General features: G+C 45.4%; 3 protein-coding genes across 3 annotated transcripts in view; 1 reads left to right on the top strand and 2 right to left on the bottom strand.

The window, feature by feature from the left end:
• The window catches only part of dnajc2 (DnaJ (Hsp40) homolog, subfamily C, member 2), a 9,818-nt gene extending 6,961 nt beyond the window's left edge, over window positions 1–2,857 (bottom strand). The window contains exons 1-2 of the mRNA XM_005951842.3: window positions 2,631–2,857; window positions 1,201–1,391 (exon numbers count right to left, since the gene is read on the bottom strand). Coding sequence (XP_005951904.1) covers window positions 1,201–1,391; window positions 2,631–2,685 — 246 coding nt within the window. The 5' untranslated portion in view covers window positions 2,686–2,857. The remainder of the gene's footprint in view (window positions 1–1,200; window positions 1,392–2,630) is intronic.
• Window positions 2,858–3,073: 216 nt separating this feature from the next.
• On the top strand, window positions 3,074–7,331 carry psmc2 (proteasome 26S subunit, ATPase 2). The gene is made up of 12 exons (XM_005951841.3): window positions 3,074–3,247; window positions 3,501–3,538; window positions 3,629–3,710; window positions 4,726–4,825; window positions 5,005–5,136; window positions 5,229–5,301; window positions 5,382–5,477; window positions 5,574–5,738; window positions 5,828–5,915; window positions 6,025–6,227; window positions 6,308–6,404; window positions 7,070–7,331. Exons 1-12 carry the CDS (start codon window positions 3,178–3,180, stop codon window positions 7,225–7,227), a joined length of 1,302 nt encoding a protein of 433 aa, XP_005951903.1. The 5' UTR covers window positions 3,074–3,177; the 3' UTR covers window positions 7,228–7,331.
• On the bottom strand, window positions 7,282–21,214 carry slc26a5 (solute carrier family 26 member 5). Its single transcript, XM_005951840.3, has 18 exons — window positions 20,106–21,214; window positions 18,886–19,147; window positions 17,749–17,888; window positions 17,448–17,558; window positions 13,855–14,036; window positions 13,525–13,689; window positions 13,210–13,445; window positions 12,961–13,108; window positions 12,406–12,519; window positions 12,217–12,294; window positions 12,032–12,127; window positions 11,684–11,790; window positions 11,506–11,575; window positions 11,339–11,431; window positions 9,861–9,965; window positions 9,522–9,722; window positions 9,345–9,399; window positions 7,282–8,037 (listed from the first exon to the last, which is right to left on the bottom strand). Exons 2-18 carry the CDS (start codon window positions 19,053–19,055, stop codon window positions 7,889–7,891), a joined length of 2,220 nt encoding a protein of 739 aa, XP_005951902.1. The 5' UTR covers window positions 19,056–19,147; window positions 20,106–21,214; the 3' UTR covers window positions 7,282–7,888.
• Window positions 21,215–22,262: the final 1,048 nt, after the last annotated feature.

Here is a 22,262-nt window from a genome sequence, read left to right as displayed (position 1 = left end):
TTTGTGATCTTACAAAGCTTCAAACGATGCGTCGACTATTAAATCAGTCGTCGACGATTTTAATAGTCGGCGTAATCGTGACTAGTCGACTAATCGTGGCAGCCCTACTTGTAACTAACGCTTTATTTTTAACGTGGAATACATTTCACTACAGGAAGTGCTCACTGTCGTTTGTAGCGATGAACCAAAACCGTTTAAGTTTGCGAGGCATTTCAGAACTCACCTGTGATTGGGTTTTTCAGCCTCATCTTAATGCAGTGAATCGAAGTCTTAGTGGCACTGACTGCAGGACCTGGCACAGGTGTGGACACCTCACCATGAGATCATTAAACTAATGTTCTGTGACTCACAGATTAGATGCACTACTGCACCGTAACCACTGAAACGTCAGGTCAGACTGAGAAGCACAACCAGAAAAGCTTGAAATGGATAATTGTGTGTTTCAGAAACATGACTCAAAGGACTTCACGATGAACCACATTTTAATCTCAGACAATTAAATGAACGACACTGGAAATGCACGCTCCGCTGAGAGAACGAGGCAAAAGCAAGTCCAGTACGCCCTGACGGGGCCTGATGACGTGCTGCATGTGCCTGGTGTGCAACAAACCCAAAGCCCTGAAACAGCAGAAAGTAAAGAGTTCATCCATCAAACTGGATTATTTTCCTCTGTTTGGAAAGCACAACACCGTTAACTGATTCAAACACACCACGAAAAACAAAGCAGCGGTTGCTAACGTGAATTATCATCGACTCAGGCATCATTAAAGCACGTCTGTGCAGCGTGTCAGTGCATCCATCAAACACACACACACGGCCAAAGATAAGCGTCCACAGACAGTGAGTATCGAAGGCTTTGGAAAACTGGCTGTGCTGCAAAACACGCACCATCACCGGTTCAACTGAATAGTTTTTCCAGACTGTAAACACATCACAGGGAAGTGGAGAGGGCTGTCAGGAACCTCACTCTGAAATTCCCAACACATTCTACTTTGCTTACAGAGCATGCCCTCAGGTCAGCTGAACAAACTCCCCATCATGTTTTAATAAACAGCAGAACTTTGATGATTTCAGTTTTTGTTACATTTCAGTAAAAATGTTTCATCCATATTTTTTTGTCTTCTAAGACAGAAGAACCGTTTAGTACCGATGTGAAAGCAGGGATCTCTTTGCAAACAGCTGAGATGTATTGTCACATACCTTCCAGTCTTTAGGATCAAGTTTTCGGAGCATGGAGTACTCCTCCAGCTGAAACTCCTCATCTGCAGACTCTTCTGAGGACTCCTCCTCTTCCTCCAGCTCCTGGAAGGAAGACGACACATTTCTGTTTCTCCTCCTTATGTAGGCCTCGAACCATCGACCCACGGGCTCCACCTGAACCTGTGCAGAGGCTGTGAGGAGGAAGAGACATTTTGGTAAATGAAGCATCTTTGCTCCCTTTTTTGTTACCACGACACTGTAAAACTAAGTGTTTCAGTACTTCGAATCATTACTTATCTTAACCTTGAACACTGCCAAGAGATTTTTGGCAAAGCCTCAGGCGTTAATTAGCATGTTAGGGCTAAAGCGTTTGCAGCTTTTCAAAGCTTTACATTAGAAAGACTCCAAGGTGGAGGGCTCTGGCAGCTATGGCTGTCTTTTATGTACAGTCTATGATTGACGGCTGGGAAACTAAGGCTGTTTGGCAGCAAAGAGCTTCAGAGAGACTAAGCAGACTATGCTCAGAAAGGGTTTTACTGCCAATGTTGAGCAGGTTTACAACATTAGGAAATTGCTGCGGTACTTGGTGTGAAACATGCTGTAAGACAAACACTTAAACATAAAATAAAAAGTGCTGAGCAGATTGGTATATACATGAATGCAGCTGATCATCAGTGCAAAAATGGAGCCGATGCAGAGAACACAGGACAGGGTCATATGCTTGAGGTGGGAACAGTCTTATGGTTATTGAAGAACTGAAGCAGAGCTGCAAGCACAGTGCGAGTGTCACAACCATCACTGCCCCAAACATGGTGGAAAGTCTCACTGCGAACTCAGGATCCTCCAAACAAGAACTCCCAAAGGAAGCGCTCCCAGTGACTGACTGAACATGTCGCCTCTCTCTTGCTTTGTCATTTTAAAGCTACAAAAGTATAAAATGCATTATTACTGGAGATGAATCAGCCCTCACCGAGCAGCACCGACATGTGACACGCTGTGCGGCGACACCGTCACAGTTTAACGGCCGTCAGTCAGTAACAGGGAGCGCTGCGTGTGTCCACCTTCACGCCTGTCACAGTCGTTCAGCCCTTACGTAACAGCCAGGTACTGCTCCACGTGAAAGGCTGTGAAATTCCAAACTAGTCTGTCATTAATAATAATAATTATAAGTAGAAGCCAACTAACCGGTGAAGCTGGTGAGACGCTCTGGCGGCAGCGAGTGAACCCGGCGACAAACGCCGTTTGGATAACCCGAGACACAACACGGCTAACTAATACAAACGCAGAGACTTTACCGAGCTTCAAATTAGCCGGCAATGTTAGCCTGCTGTGTGCTCTGTTTAGCTGCATGCTAACACGCAGAGCAGCAGTCAGTGTGTAAGAGTGCCTGCTCAACTAGCTGCCTCCCTCTGACCTCCTTCAGTGCTTACCGGCAGCTGCTCTGTAGACAACCGTTTCGTCCCCATCCAACGCTTCCAGCAGCATTTTCAAAGCAGGTTACGCGAACATTCAGATGCCCGAATGATCAAGTGAGACCTTTAGAAAGTGCTACAGTCTGTGGCCCGCTCTCTACCACATGGGCCTCCTTTTGCCACTGCCAATCCGAGAACGAGCTCTGCTGTCACACCGCTAAAACCTCCGGGTGTCTCATCGCGCCTCGTCACTTGTAGTTCCGCCGTTTTTGTTTTGGTATTTATCTGTAGATTAAAACCTGGCCCCGCTAGCTAAACATGTCACACAGTTTCTCTAATAATTAGGATGTAAAAATGATACGCACACGATTTCTGTAGCCCCCAACAGAACAACATGATAATATTATATTTTTTAAACCCGTAAAGCTGGTACATCCTCACTACAATCCCCGCTTGTGTGTTCCGGTAAGTTGCGCATAGCGGCGGAAGTCCAAAGCTGCTGTGTAATTGTAGAGTTTAGCAGTCCTGATTGTTCGTGACCGGACAGTTTGTTCACACGTTAGACATGCCGGACTATCTGGGAGACGACCAAAGGAAGATTAAGGAGGAGGAGAAGGGTGACTCCCCTATTAGAGGTATATCTAAAATCGTTTATTTTAAACCCTAAGATATTATTTCCCGAAAGGAAGCGTCGATATCAGCTAGCAACACTGCTAATGTTAGCTTAGCTCGTTGAAAACAGTTTGCTCCTGCTGAATGTATTTGTTACATGTTGTTATAAATATGTGTTGATGGTGGAATAAAAAGTCTTGTGTATACTGCATCGCTCAGTCCGACAACAGTGTCGGAGTGCAAACGCATTCATGTGATTGTGATTCTTTTTTAAAGCTTTGGATGAAGGCGACATCGCTCTGCTCAAAACATATGTAAGTATGGCTTTCAAACCACGACACCAAGCAAGTGTCAAGGAAATGATTCCACGGTGAGTGAATGTGTTGCTTGCTGTTCACCACCAGGGTCAGAGTACCTATTCCAGGCAGATCAAACAAGTGGAAGATGACATTCAGCAGCTGCTCAAGAAGATAAACGAGCTGACGGGTGAGCGACGAATTCAGAAGTACATGTGTGCCACAGCAGGGCAGTAAGATGTTCTCAGTAAGCTTCTTACTGGACTTGGTGATTAAACCGGACATAAGCAATAAAACGGCATTTATTTGAAAAGCTCATTTGCCGAACTAACTTTCTAAACCTTCAAAAGTTCCAGCTTAGGAGGCCACTTGTGCCTGACCAGATTTCAAGTCCTGGGTCAAAATCAGGGGTTTTACTCCGGCTTTCTTAGATTTTCTTTACTTGGAATTCACCATTACAACTTATAAATGTATTCAGATATTCTCAGTTTCATTTCTAACAACCAACAGTAGTACAGGAAGTATTTGGTAGCTCCATAGAAGTGGTTTACACATTAGGCTGACAAGTGGAAGGTCGCTCGTTGATTCCAGCAGGAGACGCAGATCAGAAAAGGCTTCTGAATGAAGCCTGATCCTGAATGAATTTTGTTGCATCCAGAAACAATACAAAATCAGCAAGTTTAGCAAATTGTGCGTCCCAAGTTACAGACACAATGATAACTGCAGCTGCATGGTCCTGTGCATATTAACTGATTATCCTGCAACATGCACAGGACTCAATAACACTGTTGCACAAATACATTTGGACATTTAAGTTTCATTAGGTGCCAGTTAAATCTCGTGTATTTTCACTCCTTGATTTAATTATTTGGTGCTTGCACGGCCTGTCACTTCAGATGCAGCTGTCTAGCTGGCCTTTCCCAGCCACCCAGTGCCAGCCTGTACTCTGGGCTAGTTTAACACACAAAGAGAGATCACCTTTTCTACCACAACCCACAGCTATGGGGCCAGTGTAGATTTTAAAAAGGCACGTCTAGTTGACTTTAACTCCAAAAAATGCAAAGGGCTGCATTGTTGTTGAAAATGGATCATCTTAAATTTGGAACGGTTGTCCAGCTTTATCAGAGGAGTATATATGGACGGTTTTGGTACTTTGGAGGGCTGCACAAGATGCTGTGTCTGATTAGTTTTTTTTAATTGCACAGGCATCAAGGAGTCTGACACAGGCCTGGCTCCACCGGCTCTCTGGGATCTAGCTGCTGACAAGCAGACACTGCAGAGCGAGCAGCCGCTGCAGGTAGCAAGGTAAATGTTCGACTTTAACATCACCAAAATGTAAAGTGTGGTGTTACATCGCTGATCTTCCCTTTGGGATGTTTCGAGCGACATTCCTGTTAATCTGACGGGAATATTCTTAGCTTTCCTACTTCCTTCCACAGCATTTCCATTATGTAGCTTCATGATTATTTATTTCTTTCTGAAAGATGCACAAAGATCATCAATGCAGACTCTGAGGATCCCAAATACATCATCAACGTCAAACAGTTTGCCAAGTTTGTGGTGGACCTGAGTGACCAGGTGGCTCCAACTGACATCGAGGAGGGCATGAGAGTGGGGTGAGGCAGAAACATGATTTAGAGGTGTTACATAGTTTCCAGAAGGTTCCGGCAGCCGCAAGCTAAGTTTAGTGTCCTTTCTGTTTTTCCAGGGTTGACAGAAACAAGTATCAGATCCACATTCCTCTGCCTCCGAAAATCGACCCCACTGTCACCATGATGCAGGTTGGGAGGCGAGGATACTTTGTGAGTGTTTGGTTATCTGTCTGCTTGCATGTGATAACTCCTTGGCCCACTTGCTTTAGGTGGAAGAGAAGCCTGATGTGACCTACAGTGATGTTGGTGGATGCAAGGAGCAGATTGAGAAGCTAAGAGAGGTGGTTGAAACTCCGCTGCTCCATGTGAGTGTTCCAAAGTTAGAACCACCACTGAGGCACGAGTGAAGCAACTGTCTTCTGCACATGGGAGCTCACTTGTCGTCTTTTTCTTCTCACCAGCCTGAGAGGTTTGTCAATCTGGGAATCGAGCCTCCTAAAGGTGTGCTGCTATTCGGGCCCCCCGGTACCGGAAAGACCCTGTGTGCCCGGGCTGTGGCCAACAGAACAGACGCCTGCTTCATCAGAGTCATCGGCTCCGAGCTGGTGCAGAAATACGTGGGAGAGGTGCGCTCACGAAAAGAAAGATTAGCTGCAGTTCAGATCAGGAAGGTTGATTCTCGTAAACGTCTGACTTTTCCTGAACTCGTTCACAGGGCGCCAGGATGGTGCGTGAGCTCTTTGAGATGGCCAGGACCAAAAAGGCCTGTCTGATCTTCTTTGATGAAATTGATGCTATTGGAGGTTAGTCTCATTACTTAAAAACAAAAAACATCCACTGACGTGCAGCAGCCCTTTTAATCCAGCGTGAAGAGAAATCCATTCTGAGCGTGTAACCCTCTGAACCTGCCAGGTGCTCGTTTTGATGACGGCGCCGGTGGAGACAACGAGGTCCAAAGGACCATGCTGGAGCTCATCAATCAGCTGGATGGTTTCGACCCTCGAGGCAACATCAAAGTGCTGATGGCCACCAACAGGCCGGACACGCTGGACCCGGCCCTGATGAGGCCCGGACGTCTGGATAGGAAGATCGAGTTCAGCCTGCCTGACCTTGAGGTGAGTTTCAAACTGGACTGTGTTACACTTCTCTGATGTAGCTCTGTCCAATTCAACCATCTTTAAACCCGCCGTTGCAGGGTCGCACCCACATCTTCAAGATCCATGCCCGCTCTATGAGTGTGGAGAGAGACATCCGCTTTGAGCTGCTGGCTCGCCTCTGTCCCAACAGCACCGGTAAGACTGCAGAGCAGACGTTACTTCCTGTCGAGTCAGTCTCCCTCAGCTGCGTCTTTATCTGTTTTAGTGTTTCCTGCTCGTGTGGGTGTGGCATACATCAGCTGTCCTTTCCTTCAGAATGCCGTTGTCATAGAGACACTAAACCAGCGGTCCCCAAATCACGGACCGGTACCGAGCCGTAAGAGTTGAGGCTTGGGTGTGAAATGTTTGGTTTCCCTGGGTGTTTTCCCGGTGTTTGGTACCAGTACTGGTTTTATTTTGTTTTACTGATCTGCGACATCATAAAGGCCGGTCTGTGAAAATATTGTCAGAGACAAATGAAAACTTGGGGACCGCTGCACTAAACTTCCAGTATTTTTCCAATTTGTTTATCGACTTCTTGTTAGTTTAGAAGAGTTCAGACCTCTTAGTGTAGTACTGATGTATGACCACACGGGGGCAACCTGTTACTTGGAAAGGTTTCTTATTGCCTTTTATAAACTTGGAAGTATGTTATGTTAAAGTAGATGAGAGTCTGAGTCTTGGCTGTCCTTTAACACGATCCTGTATTTCAGCCAAGTCAAACTGTTTTGAACGGCTTGACAGCGTGGGATAAAGGTCGTCTACAGGTTTAATAGCTCTCTGAAAGTCTGAGCACTCTCTTAAATCGTGCTTCCTTTCAGGTGCCGAGATCCGCAGCGTGTGCACCGAGGCAGGAATGTTTGCCATCAGGGCCCGCAGGAAGATCGCCACAGAGAAAGATTTCCTGGAAGCCGTTAACAAGGTCATCAAATCATACGCCAAGTTCAGCGCCACTCCCAGATACATGACCTACAACTGAGTGTGTGCTTGTGTCTGATTTGGCTTTGTCAAAAAAAAAAAAGAGTCAAAAGGATTTTGTTTTGTTGTTATTGTTGTTCACTAAAAAATAAAAGTTATTCCAGATTTCAGTTTCAGTGTTTAACAAAATAAGCACAGGGAGCTTGAAAGGCCTCCTGTGTCGTTCACTAACAGCACAATTAAAGCTGTCCACTGCATTCATATATGAGTCATACCAATGCAAGTGTACAGTAACGGCAACATGACACTGCAAACAGACTGGAAAGGTCATTCCAGATCAGAATAACAAAAATCATATTGACAGATTATAGGTAACAATTTGGTACCAGCGTGATAATGAGGTGGTCAGTATTACATGTTTACAACAAGGCCTCCAACAGTACCTGCTAACATCATGTAGACAAAGCTGCAGCTTTAAAAAGTACTTCAGCAAACAGTGAGAACTACAACATGACTAAAGTGCAGCGTCAACACTGCAGAGGAATCAGGCTGGACGCCACATCCTGAAGGTTCTGATTAAAACGATGTTCTTGCTGCTTTGGAACTTTAACAAGACTGAAAAACACTCCTGATATTTCAGCTGAAAACAAGTTCACAGTGAGGTTGTGAGAGCGCCACCACGTCCCATTCCTGTGACTTGTTCTCAGTTACGTCCCATCCTCTCAGGTCGTGTCACTGACCGCAGCCACAGACGGGTGAGAGTTTGAGTGCTGACAGTGGAGCACGGCGTCGTGGACGGTGGGGAACAGGAAGTCTGTGGTCAGGTCCTTAGTGAAGAACTTCAAGGTGTCCAGTTCAGCCAGCAGGTTTCCTGCAGAGAAGCATGCAGCAGGCTCAGTATTTACATCAATGACAACAACCACTTTCAAACCATTTGAACACAAACAGACTTCAGTGAAGGAAAGACTCACTGCAGCGGGGCTAATAAACGTTCTGTGCAGACACTGACATTCCTGCAGTGATACCTTTGTTCCATTTACAGGGCACACAAAGCAACTAAAGCAACCTGCTGTGTTCACTTCTTGGACAGCAGCTTTGTTACAGTGTGAAACGAGCCGCTGCAGCTTCATCCCTGCCTTCTTCTGGCTAGCTGCCACTCTGAAAACATCCTGAGCGCTCGTGAGCCAATATACTGAAAGTGAACTGTAAATATATCGTGTGACATCATGTTTACCATTTGGTTCCAAATGATATCTTCTCATTTTCAATCCCAAATGTGCAGAACAGGAGCGTCCTGTTTGTTACTGCAGGAATGGCTTCAGTCTGTGAACCACAGGCTTAATCATTCAAACCAAAACTTTCAGAGTTCTGTCATAGCGCTTGTTGCCTGTTTCCATCCTTTACATTATGACCCCAGGGTGTGGAACTTGTCTTTATTATAGGTCTCCACTTACAGACCTTATGTTCTCATTCATGCAAACATCGAAATCAGCCAATCACATGGCAGAAGCTCAATGCAGACATCAGCTGGAGTTCAAGGCGAGCATCAGAATGAACATGGCATGACTAGATATCAGGTGTGCTTTAGAAGTTCCCGGGACTTTCCAACACAATCATCTCCGAGGTTTACAGAGGACGGTCTGAACAAGAGAACGTAACAGGCGAGCAGCAGTTCTCTGGGAGAAGATGTGTCGAGCGTGACAGGAAGGTAAGAGTGACTCAAATAACCACGTGTTACCACCAAAGAGCTTCTCTGAATGCACCTCGTGTTGGAAAGCAGCATCAGACCACAGGGCGCCACATCGCCCAGCTACAAACAGAAACCTGAGGTTGCAGTATGCACAGGCTTTCTGTAGCAGGCTTTGGTACAAACATCATAACAGCATGGATTCCTCCTGCACTGAATCAGTGGTGCTACAGTGTGAGGGATATTTCCACGTCCATGCCTTTCTGACCACAGTGTACCAACTCCTGCAGGACGATGTGTAACGAAGCACCAGTCCTCTAACTGGTTTCATGAACAGTTCATGGTCCACAAATAGTCCCCACAGCAATTTGTAAAGATAAGAGGATAGATGGATGGATGGGTTTTAATTGCGTTTTGTACGTAGTGCGTATAAAACAGAGCATGTGCACAGATATTTTCAGATCTAATGAAAAGTCTTAATAGTCACTTACTGTTGCAGCCAGCTATGACCACCCGGACATCTACGGCGGCATACTCTTTAATGACCTGCACAAAGAGATAATAGTTTTTAGTATTTGAGCTCTACACCATGAAACAGTGACTGGAGTTCAGTGAAAATATGCAGCTGGTGCTCCTGTGCAGTGCAGCGCTGGAGAAAGGGCCAGAACCTGTCTGATGGCTTTAGCTCCCACTGAGTCGATGAAAGTTGCAGACGTCCAGTCCAGGATGATGGAGTGGACTGTGCTGAAAGGCTCAAGGAAGACCGCCTCCTCTGAGTCGCCATGTCTGTCGCCAAACTGGCCGTTCTTCTGATCCTCCGCCACGTGGCTCTGGGACAAAACGTCATGAGTCACCGTCTCATCCTTGTACTAGAAACAAAGCAGCACCACAAAACATATTATATACACACACACACACACACACACACACGACTGTCACATGAGTGCGTATTTAACCTGTTGACAAAGCTCAAAGTTTGGATAGACAAAAGACAAACAGCGACCCACCCTGGCACAGATTTTCAGCGGAGACGACCGATTGCTGTTCGTCTTCTCCTTTCTTTTTTTTTGGGCTTTCCGAGCAGCTTGTAAGTGTTCAGGGTTTAGCCCCGTCTGTAAAGATCAACATAATCACAGCAGAGCTGTTAACTCTCCCTCACTCGTTTACCTCTACCATTACCTCACGTCTTATTTTGCCATTTTCCCTGATAATTATTCATATTACATTACATAATACACTTGTTATTAATCTCATGTCTTTATCCTGTCTTCCTTCTCTCACCCCAACCAATCACAGCAGATGGCCCCGCCCCTCCCTGAGCCTGGTTCTGCTGGAGGTTTCTTCCTGTTAAAAGAGAGTTTTTCCTTCCCACTGTCACCAAAGTGCTGCTCATAGGGGGTCATATGATTGTTGGGTTTTCTCTGTATTACTGTAGGGTCTACTGTACAATATAAAGCGCCTTGAGGCGACTGTTGTTGTGATTTGGCGCTGTATAAATAAAGCTGAATTGAATATGAAAAACAAAAATGAGAACTGAAACAATGTTTACAAAACAAACACATGTCAACGTCTTTACTTTTAAACTTTAACACAATAAGCATGAAGCACATGACCAACTGCTTTCAGTAACATCTGTGCTTCACCTGATTTGTCACAAAACAAACGTTAATCTTGCACAAAGATAACCTGAGTAAAAGCAAAATGCAGTTTTCAACGTGTGATTTCATTGTTTAACCAACACAAGCTATCCAAACCTGCACCTAGGTGAAAACGTAATTACCCAGAATTCATAGTTCCATCAACTGTCCAAGCTCTGAAGCAGTAACGTAATGACCCTGTTACCCTTTGCAGCTGGTCGTGGCACCGTGTTGCTTTTTGAGCTCTTGTAGCGTCTCTTTGTGTTATTGAGGCGATCAGGCATGGCTGCGACTCGTAAACACTGAGCTCAGTCCATGGTCTTACAACGGGACTCTTTTCCCCTTTAAGGACTCAACATGCCACCACAGTAGCAACAGAGACTGATCCCTAGGAATCAGGTGTTGCTGGTAAAGCTGGCACAGTTTCTCCTTAGGTTAAGACTGGGAGAGGCTGGGAATATTTCCCACACGGTGCTTAGATACTGGATAAACCTTTAATTCACACAGTAAAGTTAAAATGTATTCTTTGCTCTTAGTTATTTGAAGACACAAAAAAGCAGAAATGACAAACGTAGAAACGTTTTCACTGAACTGTTGAAGCTTCAGCTGTAACGTGAACAGGCTACAACTGCAAACCTTCATTTGTAGCCAAGACAGTGAAAACACAAGCAAACGGATTCCTGCTCATCTCAAAGTAGAGCTCTGCTCGTATCTACCACCAGATGATTACACGCTCACGCTGCTCCTCTCAGACCGAGTCAGGTAAGACCCAGTGATGATAAGTGCTTCACACATTTCCCCCACAAAAGGGTTTCTGTTTGCTTCCACACACTCAAACACACTGCTACCTTCTCCTTGAGGCTGTTCACATACAGGTCACTGTTAGCAAAGTAGACTGAAGAGTTGGAGTGGAAGATCTTAATCCCCTCATATTCAGCCGCCTGAGAACACAAACAGCAGGCTTGGTCAGTGTGGATGTTTCACACGGGGCAGGTTTCTCTCCTCACACATTTACCTCTTCATACTCGTCGACGTCACAGTAGAGCCCCGTGTTAGCGACGTGACCCAGGATGGAAGTTTTAGGGCTGGAGGAGAAAGAAAACGGCTCAGAGCACAAATCAAACCTGCTCTTTGAAAACTCACAGCTGCCTTTAAGCTTCAGTTCAAGGAAAAACACATATTCGAATCATTACCTCTGTGTCCTGTATATGACTGTCAATATGGCGAATGTGACGGCCACCAGGAGGCCGTAGTCCAGTCCCAGCAGCACAGAAGCGATAAAGGCGATCACCCAGATGGCCTGAGAGGACAAAAAAGAAAGTAACATGAAACTAGCATGAAGAGGAAGCGTTTTGCAAGACCAAAGCAGTTTTTACATAAGCAAATGTCTTCAGACGACGTGCATTTATCTCCTGCACATTATAGTCACACTTCTGTCTGCAAGCTCAGCTTCTCCACTGTGTATTCACTCGGGTTCACATACACACCTCTCAGAGTAACGGTGCACTTTAAGTCAGCTAAGCTTGGTTTTAAAGACTGACCAGTTCAATCTTGCTGGTCCTCCACAGACTGGGAATGTCTCTGAACTGCTTGAACATCCCTATGAGGTTGACCATGATGATGGCAGCCAGCGCAGTCTGAGAAACACAAGCAAACGACAGCCAAAGACGACATTTAGGTGTGTGCAGGCTCACAGGTCACGCCCAAACATCAAACAGGAACTCACCTGAGGGAGCGGCTCGAAGACAAAGCCCACGGCCACCACCACCACCAGCACCAGCAGCGACGCCAGGAGCCCTGCAATCTAAAGCACACATAAAAAGCAATAACTCCATCAACACACCTCTCACTCTAACAACAGCTTTACAGCACCAATTTAGATAGTGTAATCACTCCTGCAGCTCGTGTGTGTCACCTGTGTTTTGCCTCCTGTGCTCTCCTGGACCAGACTCCTCGACATGGAGCAGGTGACAGCAAACGTTTGGAAGAAGGAGCTGATGAAGTTACACAGACCGAGTGCAATGAGCTCCTGAAAGTGGACACGTGGAGGAAAACCGTGAAAAAGACATTTTCACACGTCAGCTTTGGACAGTTTCAGGAAAATGCGACCCGTATATTTTCCACAGTCGTGCTTTGCTAAATGCGTGACCTGCATTTATGTGTCAGCTATGTGTCACTGGAGGACACGCTTTGCTCAGTCTTCAACGAATAGTACAGTCAGGCAACTACACAACGCTCCAAACAACTCAGTGTTCAATGAAATGAACACGTTCCAACAAACTGGAACAATGAACCTTTTTGTGAGCAGCATTTCCAATATCAGCGCGCAGGATAAAAATATAACTTTAAGATTTGCAGCAAACAGCTAGAGGACGTCCCGTCATCCAGAAGACCCAAAGTGTCCTAACCAAACAGTTAGTCACACACAGGCCAGAGGCTCATCGGCAGCTCACCCCGTGGACACACTCACCTGGTTGCCATCCACACTGTAGCCATGTTTCAGGGCAAAGATCTTGGCCAGCGAGACGTCCATGGAGAATCCTACAATCGCTATAGCAAAAGAATCTGTGACCAAATTGGGCAGCAGCGAGATGTTTGGGGCAGCAGGAGGGCGAAGCCTGTAACCAATAAGACAACATCTGTAGACCTCTGTCACATACGTGTAGAGAACACGAGCTTAAACCAAAAGACACTTAAACAAATAGAGTGTGCGGCCTACCCTGTTGGTATGTTCCCAACCACATGGACCTTGTATTCCTTTGATAACGACAAACCATAGGAGATGCCCGTGGACACGATGACCACAATGATCTCTCCAGGAATGGGAATGGGCAGCTTCTTCTTGAAGCGCTCGTTGAGAACTTTGATCACGTAAAGGAAGATGATACACCCGAGCCCCAGAAGGAAAGTGGCAATATTGGTGCTGGTGATTGTGCTGAGCACTGCTTTGACACTCTGCAGTGACAGAAAGGTGAGTGTTAGCGATTCATTGACCATTCTGGGAAGGAGAAAGACAGGGCCTCTCAAAACTCACATAAATAGCAGAGAGAAAGCCAGAATAACGCTGCGTTTCCACCCCCAGCAAGTACTTCAGCTGGGAGATGACGACGTGCATGGATGCTGCTGTGGTGAAGCCTCGCACCAGGGGCTCGGTGAGGTAGATTGCTACAAAGCCAAACCTGAGAAGACCTAAAACAATCTGAAAGGAATGCAGAAGAAGAGGGGGGTCATTCTGTTTTTGAAAAACAATGTTTCATACAGAAACATTTAAAATCGAGTTGATACATCAACAGTGATTCAGACATGCTGCTGCTGCTTTGGATAAACAGATTAGCCACGGCTGCTCTGCAGGTGGGAGGCTGACCTGGATGAGTCCCGCCAGGGTTGTGACCATCACGGCCACCTGGACCCTGCTCTTATCACGAAGCTCCACGTTGATGGCATCAGATGCGTTGGATCCAGTAGCATTGATATTCATAAACATGCTGTCTGGTGCCTCCCTCACAGCGACGCCCCCAATCATCAGACTTATGACAGCAAAGGTACCTGCAGGTCATCGACACAAACGCAGCGCTATGATAGGCTGGGGTCAAAGCTGATGTCGAGTACAACGAGCGCTCAAACGCAGCACAGAAACTGCAGACTTGTGCTCGCACCGGCCTTTCCTCTCACCACCCTGTGACGGTAAAGGCCGTCCTGCCTCTCGTTCTCTGCCAGAGGGGACCGTCATCATTCCCACAGCAACCTGATGTCAGGCCAGATTTTGGCCAGCGGTGATTTACAATCTTTGCAGATTAGCTCCTCAGCTTCAAAGGGTTGAGCAGGTCTAGTTTATTGGACCCATTTGTTGGACGGATTTAAACTGACAATCGAGACAAGCGTGACAGTGTTGGAGAAAAGAAAGCAGCCAGATTGGTGAGACAACTGAGGCTGGGTTTAATGAAATCTCAGTCCTGCTGCTTATGTCAGTCTTTACATAGTTAGAGGCAGCGAGTTTTACAATCCCAGTTGTGGAAGATGTTAGAAAGTGAAGTTTTACAACATCTGTCAAGCTCAGATTTTAAAAACCTTCCACAGGAGACACATTCTGAGGGGTTATAATGTTGCAGTTTTTGCTGTTTTGTTTTTACATTTACTAAACTTTCGAATTCACAAAAATGATGTGGGTACATGCTGATTATCACTTAGGCTATGTTCACACTGCAGGCGAAAGCGCATCAAATCCGATTTTTCTGACCCTGTGCGACCCATATCCAATCATGGTGTGACAGTGTGAACGGCACAAATCCGACCTGGGTCACTTTCGTATGTGGTCCTGAATCCGACACATATCTGATGTTTCAGAAAGCGCCTGCTGTTTGATGGTCACGTCGCATTAAATCCGTCTTTTACGTCACTGACACGAGACAGACGCCAATTATCAGCGCCGGAGAAGACATCGCGAACGCTTCCTGGCCATCCAGTGTAGATGTCAGTGAAACTGCTGGGAAGACAACGTTGGAGAAACGTGAACATTTTATTTGTTCTGTATAATCTGCAGATTCTGACAGAAATCTGTAACTATCCTTTGAAGCAGCAACAAGGATCATTATTACGTTATCTACATTATTATGTAAATAACAAAATAACTTAAAGCAAAAACTGGGAAATGTAAAGTCTTTACATTAAGGGCCATCAGTCAAACAACACTGTTGCTCTGGGTCTAAACAGAGCGCGTTGTGTGTGACGTCTTCTTTTGCGCGTTTGCTGTCACATTTTATTTGTAGTGTGAACGAGCAGACAAAAAAATCTGATTTGATCAAAAAAATCTGAATTGAGCATCAAGACCTGCAGAGTGAACGCAGCCTAAGAGACTAAAAACATTTAAACCTGCTTGGATTGAAACCAGAGCACAAGGTTAAGCCTCTGTGGGCAGTATTTACTTTAAAGGTAGAGGTCAAAGGTGACATTTGGATGCAGATGTGAGCCCCAGCATCACTTCCTCAATGTTAATCAGAATTTTAAAAACATTTTAGGAACGTTTGAAGATCAGGTAATAACGTCATATTTACAGTCCCCATAAACACTCAGTGAGAAGGAAAGCAGCATGTATACAGCACTGTCTGTATCATATCAGCACACATGTATGAATGACAGTTTAAGTTAGAAGGTTCTGTCAGTTTCTAACCAATAAAATCATTAGTGGAGCTTGAAGACCTCGGTGGATGTCAGTCAAATATGAATGGAGTCTTAACATGACGTCGCGCACGCACGCACGCACGCACACACGCACGCACGCACACACACACACACACACACACACACACACACACACACCTCGTCTATCATGTGATGACGGGGTTTTCTTATTTGCTTTCAGAACCTGCACCTGTAGGTAGAGTCATACACAGACAGAACCACGGTACAAACTACTGCAAGCAGAAGAACAAACTGTAAGCTACAAAGTAACACAGCTGTGACGGGATCATCTGCCCTGTGGGAGCAGAAGCCTTCGTCTGGAAGGCAGAAACTGAATCTCACTATGCAAAGTGTGAGAGACATGAAGCACTGTGTCTGAAAGGATGCTGGGTTTAGTCTGTGGGAGCACGGAGCTCTTTCAGCTCTTTCTGTTCTTCACAGAGAAATATCCAAACCACCGCACATACGCAGAGGACCACGAAGGTTCAGCAAAAGCACAGTTGGCTTTAACAAAATGAAACGTAATGTTTTTATCGCACCTGTCCTTTTTCAGGAAACCCTCTGCCACACACAGTTGCACTAAACCAAACATCACTGCAGCACTTTGGTGCTGTTCATCAAGTGTGTGCTGTCTGATGACAGGCTCATCTGTGTCTTACTCTGCCATAATGTGACGTGTCGTTTCCTCACCATGTGACAGTTTTACAGGAACACTTCCTGTCTGCGAGGTGCTTCATTGGGTCCAACAGTCAGAGGGACTCATAGGTCACAGCTGGCATTTGAGACTTGGACCCATTTCAAGGAAAGGAAGCTGTCACAGGGTGAGGTCGCTGAAATGTCACAATCCTCCCGTGAAAGCTAAGCACACAGTTAGCACACATCCAAACATTTCCTCCACACCTTTCATCTCATAATCTGAATCACTGTGTAACCCAGTGCACCTCACAGTCACTACAGACACAGCTGTGGAAAGTGACTCGTCGCCTGCAAGACTTGGATGTGACACCATTAATGTGGATTAAGAAATCTATAAAAAGCTCAACCGTGTAAAAATGACATCATCTTAACTACATTTGTCTTTTCTCTCAAAAAGCAAGCGAGAAAAGAAAACAGCTCGGTGCGTCTGAACGTCACCATCTTTTGAAAGCAGACATGAGGAACAGAGGTGGAGCCAATGAGAGACAAATTCTGGACAATGTCAGGAGAGTCAGGCTGGAAACAAATCAGCTATAGTTTCCTATCCTCATAATAGGCAGCAAAGCATTACTGGAAATACTGTTAGACGTGAGGAAGCAGCCGTGGCCGAGCACACAGCTGCAGTGAAACAGGAGCTGCTTCCATGGTTTCTTTATTCCAAACGAACATCACGCTGGAAAATGAAGAAGCTAGCAATCAGTGCCACATCCAGGAAGCAGCAGTTTCCTTCATATACAATCACTTTCTTCTTATACATCTTATTTAAAATCTTCTTTCTTGGCGAGAACCTTAACACCAACTGAAAGGAGACGTCAGACCGTGTCAGGGTGTGTCTGTTTGGATCGATTTCAAACAATAAATAAATATTTTGATAAATATTTAGGTCGGGGCATCACCGTGGCGACGGCACCTTTAATTTCTCTCCTCTGTACAGAACATGAAATTTTCTGCTGTGTGTGTGTTGGGGGCGGGGAGTACATAAGAGGGCGGAGCTTATGGAACAATGACGAGCATATTGTAACTGTACGTGGGCAGAGCCGGTCACACAGGGCCATGAGGTCAGGACAGAGACGGCTCTCTCACCTACTGATATGTGTCTGGACGTGCCAAAGAAGGTGTACAGCAGGACCGGGTAGAAGGAGGAGTACAGACCATAAACAGGAGGCACCGCAGCCAGCATAGCGTAGGCTAGTCCTGTGGAGCAGGGAAGATAACACGTTTCCAAATAAACAATCCTGGAGGTTCAGTGACTCCATCACAGTGTCAAAGTGTCAGCGATGCCAAAACAGAGTCAGCATGAGGCAGAAACTGCTGCTCTGGAGCCGCAGCCGGCCCTGCTCGCAGCCTCGGTGCTTCACACGGCGCTGCTGCACAGTTCACTGACCTTGTGGAAGCTGCACGACTCCCGTGCTGAGACCTGAGACCACGTCTGAAAAGAGGTACTTCTTGACTGGATACGACGGCAGCCATGAGAGAATAGGCATGAAGCTCAGAGCTGCTGCCTTGGCCTTCTCTGAAGAACACCTGTGGATATTCAACACCAAGCAGATTTTTAAAAGCCTCCACAGACAAAGTTTTTCTGGAGTCGCTTTCATGCTGCAGGATTCAAGAAGCCCCCTCGTGTTAGCTGAACTTTGGTATGACTCGTGCTTCACAATATCCCTCCTATACATTTAATAGCAGCACCACGTGATTCCCACTGGTTAACAGAACACAGAAATATCATTTCAGTGATATAGCAATATTTGTTCTGCTGTTACAGATTTAAGCCCCAACATTCACCCTCACTCTGCACTACAGCCAAGAGTTATTTAAGAAACATCAATGTTTTACAACTTTATGACACGTTTGTTGTTCCCTCTGCAAGATGACAAGAAAGCATCTCTATAAATGACTCTAACGTGTCACTGTGTCGATTCCCACCCTGAGCTCTGCCACACCCTCTGCCTCGCCCCCTGCGTTATGAGTGCAGACCCGTTCTTCACTAACTCCCGGGTTGCTCGCTGTACGCTTCCAAAGCACATCTCTGCTTTTGTATGAAGACCTCCTCCTCCTCAGCTCCCCTCAGTAAGCCCTCCCACCTGTCTCAGTCCCAAATTGCCAGCGAGCTGGCATCAGCATGTCATTTCCCAGCCTTGTTCGGGCGGCTTGTTTAACCCCCGACTTCTCCCCCTTTTTGCTTGCCCAGCTGCATCAGTTCCCAAATAGAAAGCAGGGACAGAGGATCCCGGGTTTGTGCAGTTTAGCTCTGAATAACTTTTTCATTTGTTTTTAAATGTTAGAATGCAACATAATCTATTTGAAGATCAGTGTTGGAGCTTTTTTGCATTGTAATGTGTTTAAACGTCTTATTTTTCCACTCAAATAAAGGACATTCGAAGGTTGCACATCAACTCCCACAGATTTCCCACTGGCTTCTGGCTTCAGTTTACACAGCACACTGGGATCTTGTGTGTGGATCTATGTCGATGCTGATCTGTTCAACGACATGTTAACAGGAAATGTCCAGAGAAAGACTTACTGGAACTTTTCTGCCAGCTTCTGACAATTTGTGGTGGTGTCTTCTTTGCGTTTAAGAAGCTGTGCCTGGATCAGAGTTTCATTGTAGACAGGACGCTCGATCCTGTAAATCAGCTGGGAGTCTTCATCCTCTCGAGCTGCTGCAGCCACCACTTCTTCTTCTTGCTCCATGGTAGAGGCCGGAGGGCTGGCGTAGAATCTGTCCCGTGTAGTTTATCTCTCCCGCTTTTTCTTCTCGGCTGGTATATCCTCATTCCTTAAACCTTTTCAGAGCAAGCGAGGACAAGACATGACAAGATAGTTATGAGTTCTACAAGCATGGGTGACGATAATAAGAAAGCCCTTTGCTATGCCGACAAAGATTTCAGTTTGATTTGCAATGCTGCAACTTTCGAGTAAATATTTGGTCTCTGACCAGCTTATGTAATGGCTTGCATTAAGTCTGGTGTACTGGGGGAAAGGTTTGCTGAATAAATCATACGGCATAGAGTTTCCTCAGGGTAGGTGCGCAGTGTTTTACAGCTACAGGCAAACAGAAGTCTTGCAACCGCACGTCATCATGGACCACGGTCGAGGAACAAAGCCATGCATGTGGGTAACGTTTATAAAAGAGGAACCACGTAGCTGGTCTGGTTAAGTACTTGGATTACAGCTCGACATGGTGCCTTCAAAGTCAATCCAAAAAAACAAAAAATCAAATCTCTGGCTATGCAGATAAATAGTGAATGAAACTACTGTGAGAATAGCAGGCGACTGTTAGAAAGGTTAGAGGTTAACAATTAGAAGACAGTTCTGTATTTGATATTTACATTAATTATTTATTAAATCTATATTTATTATTTTATATATAATAATATGCAAATGCGTAACACTTGCTTGTTTTTCCCCGTGTGTGGAACAGGTCCTGAGCATTTACAGACTTGTGTCACAGGTTTTATTTATCATGCAGAATCTCCTGTTCAGTCATTCTCGCGCCGACAGTTGAACGCCTCGCGCTTCTTCCCATTTCCTCTCCTGTGCTAGCTCGCTCACATCACATTGTAAAAAGCAGCTTTGATAAATTCAAAGCGGAGACACGGAATTTTAATTAAAGGGCCAATATGTGCTACAGGTACGACGGCGAGCGCAACTACAGCAGCTCCCGTGGCTGTGACAGAGGCTTTCACCTCCTCACAGGGAAACAAGCTAACTCAAAGATACTAGCAAAGACACTTCGCTCACCTCCATCCTCCTTGTTTCCCTCCAGCCGCTAAGATGCTGTCGGCTCAAGGAGAACACAAGTACATAAACTGACCTCTCCGGTTGAAGTTTAACAAGGGCAACGTCCTTTAACTAGAGCACCAAACGCTGACGATAAACCACAGATAGGATGTGCGGACAGGATGAGTCCCTCTGCGTAAAACTTTCTTGCAACTTCCGGTCCGCATGAACGGGAGTAGCTCTGCACGCATGCGTTGTTGTCTTTATCTTCCCACTTTGTAGTCCTAAAACAAAGGGCAGGCCTACTTTATGTTCTTGCTATGCTTTAATATCAGTGCTAGAAGACAGAAAGGAAAGGGGACCTTTACATTTTAGCAGTTTTTGTCTAAAAGGTTTTCCAAATCTGGCATTTCCTGTTCTCTCTCAAGACAAATACCAAATATGGCAGGCACATTTATTACAGACACACAACACCGCTGTAGACACTCTGGAGTCAGAGTGGGAGCTCTCGTGTTTGGGGACAGGGGGTGGATGATGAAGCAGAAAGTGTTTGACGTGTGGCAGGCCTGGCGCCCTCCTCCCGGTGCCGTGTTGGTCACCAACACGTGCTGCAAGCCAGGATTCGGCTTTGGAGTGAGCACTCGTGTAACTGTAAATGAGGAAAATGACTTTAGTTGAAGTTTATTTATGGTCTGTGTGAAATCACAAGACTGCAGTCAGAGAGAAAGAACTCTGGGTGGTAAACATCTCATGAACAACAGCAGAAAGTCACACAGCAGTCTGAGTATAACCAAATATCGCAGCTCCAACAGAGTCATGCAAAAAAAAAGTAGGTTAAGCAAAGTTTGTTTGTCCTCTGCTGCACAACCTCTGCACAGGGTGTGCTTGCTCAGGTTTAACAGGTATTGGTCAACGTGAAATGGCTAGAGTGGCTGGTTTGGCTTCCACTTTCCCCTCATGGATTATGGAACTAACTCATGTTTAAAAGTGTATTTTTATATTTAAATGTATAATTATGAACAATAAAAGTAATGCATATTAATATTGTTGCATATATATGTATAGAAGCTCAGAGACCTGAAGTGCAACAAGCAAATATCCCTGATACCACAGCAGCAGCACCCTGATCATACTTTCATGTCATTTGTGCATAATTATAACTGTGAATGTTGCAGCACAAGTTGACACTCACCAGACTTTGCAACATTTTTCTAATTTTTTGCTATTTTGCTGAGCCCATATAAACCGTAGTCTCAGCTTGTTGCCACCAGGTGCAGTCTTCTGCTGCTGCAGCCCATCTGCTTCAAGGGTCCATGTGTTGTGTGTTCAGAGACACTGCTTTGGTTGTAACTGTAGTTTTTACTTGAATTACTGTTGCCTTCCTATCAGCTCAAAGGAGTCTGGCTGTATTCCTCTCAAATTTAGCAGAGTGATCATGTCTGCATGCCTAAGCATACCGAGTTGCTACCATGTGATTGACACATACACATGAGTGAGTGTATTCTGTGCTATACTTTTGTTTGACCGAGACAACAGAGACAGATACACAACAAGATCAAATCAGAGATAAGACAGAGCAAGACAAGGCACACTGGAAGTCCTACGTGACATGTATACACAGAAACGTACACACTGCATGTAAGTGTGTATACAACTGAATGTGGGTACTTTTGTGTGCATTTGTGGGAGGGGTGCATATGGGAAGAAAACAAACAACAGATAAATAATCATGCATAACCCTCACCTGTCATGAAAATCACCAATTAACTTTACCTACTTCTGAAAACCTGTTCTGACAAGATCATTTCCAGCATTTCATGGTTGTCCTCATTCCCATCCACAAAAGAAAGCGATGTAATCGGCCTACACTCATTTTGTTTGAGGTAAAGGTTTCGTAGTGACAATAAATATCAGTTTGATGCTTTGTAGCAGGATATTTGTTTAACCTGAAAGAGGTCAACGTTCCCTGAGAGAGATACTCCCATACAGCTTATGACAAAATTTGATTCGATTTGATTGATGACCCTAATCATGACCTTTTGACCTCCCCCCTTCCCCCCGGAAGTGTGTAATTTGATCCCCTAAGCGTGACGAATTGCATCCGGAGAAGGGAGGGGGAAACCCCCGGAAGCGCGCCACCTGTTGTTGGAAAAAAAAAGAAAAAAGTTTTTAGAGGGA

The sequence above is a fragment of the Haplochromis burtoni genome, unplaced genomic scaffold, assembly GCF_018398535.1.
Source record: "Haplochromis burtoni strain Fernald_Lab_line unplaced genomic scaffold, NCSU_Asbu1 Contig_1155, whole genome shotgun sequence".
Lineage (NCBI taxonomy): Eukaryota > Metazoa > Chordata > Actinopteri > Cichliformes > Cichlidae > Haplochromis > Haplochromis burtoni.
The sequence above is the reverse complement of the archived record's forward strand: the minus strand, read 5'-3'. Positions and strand labels throughout refer to the sequence as shown.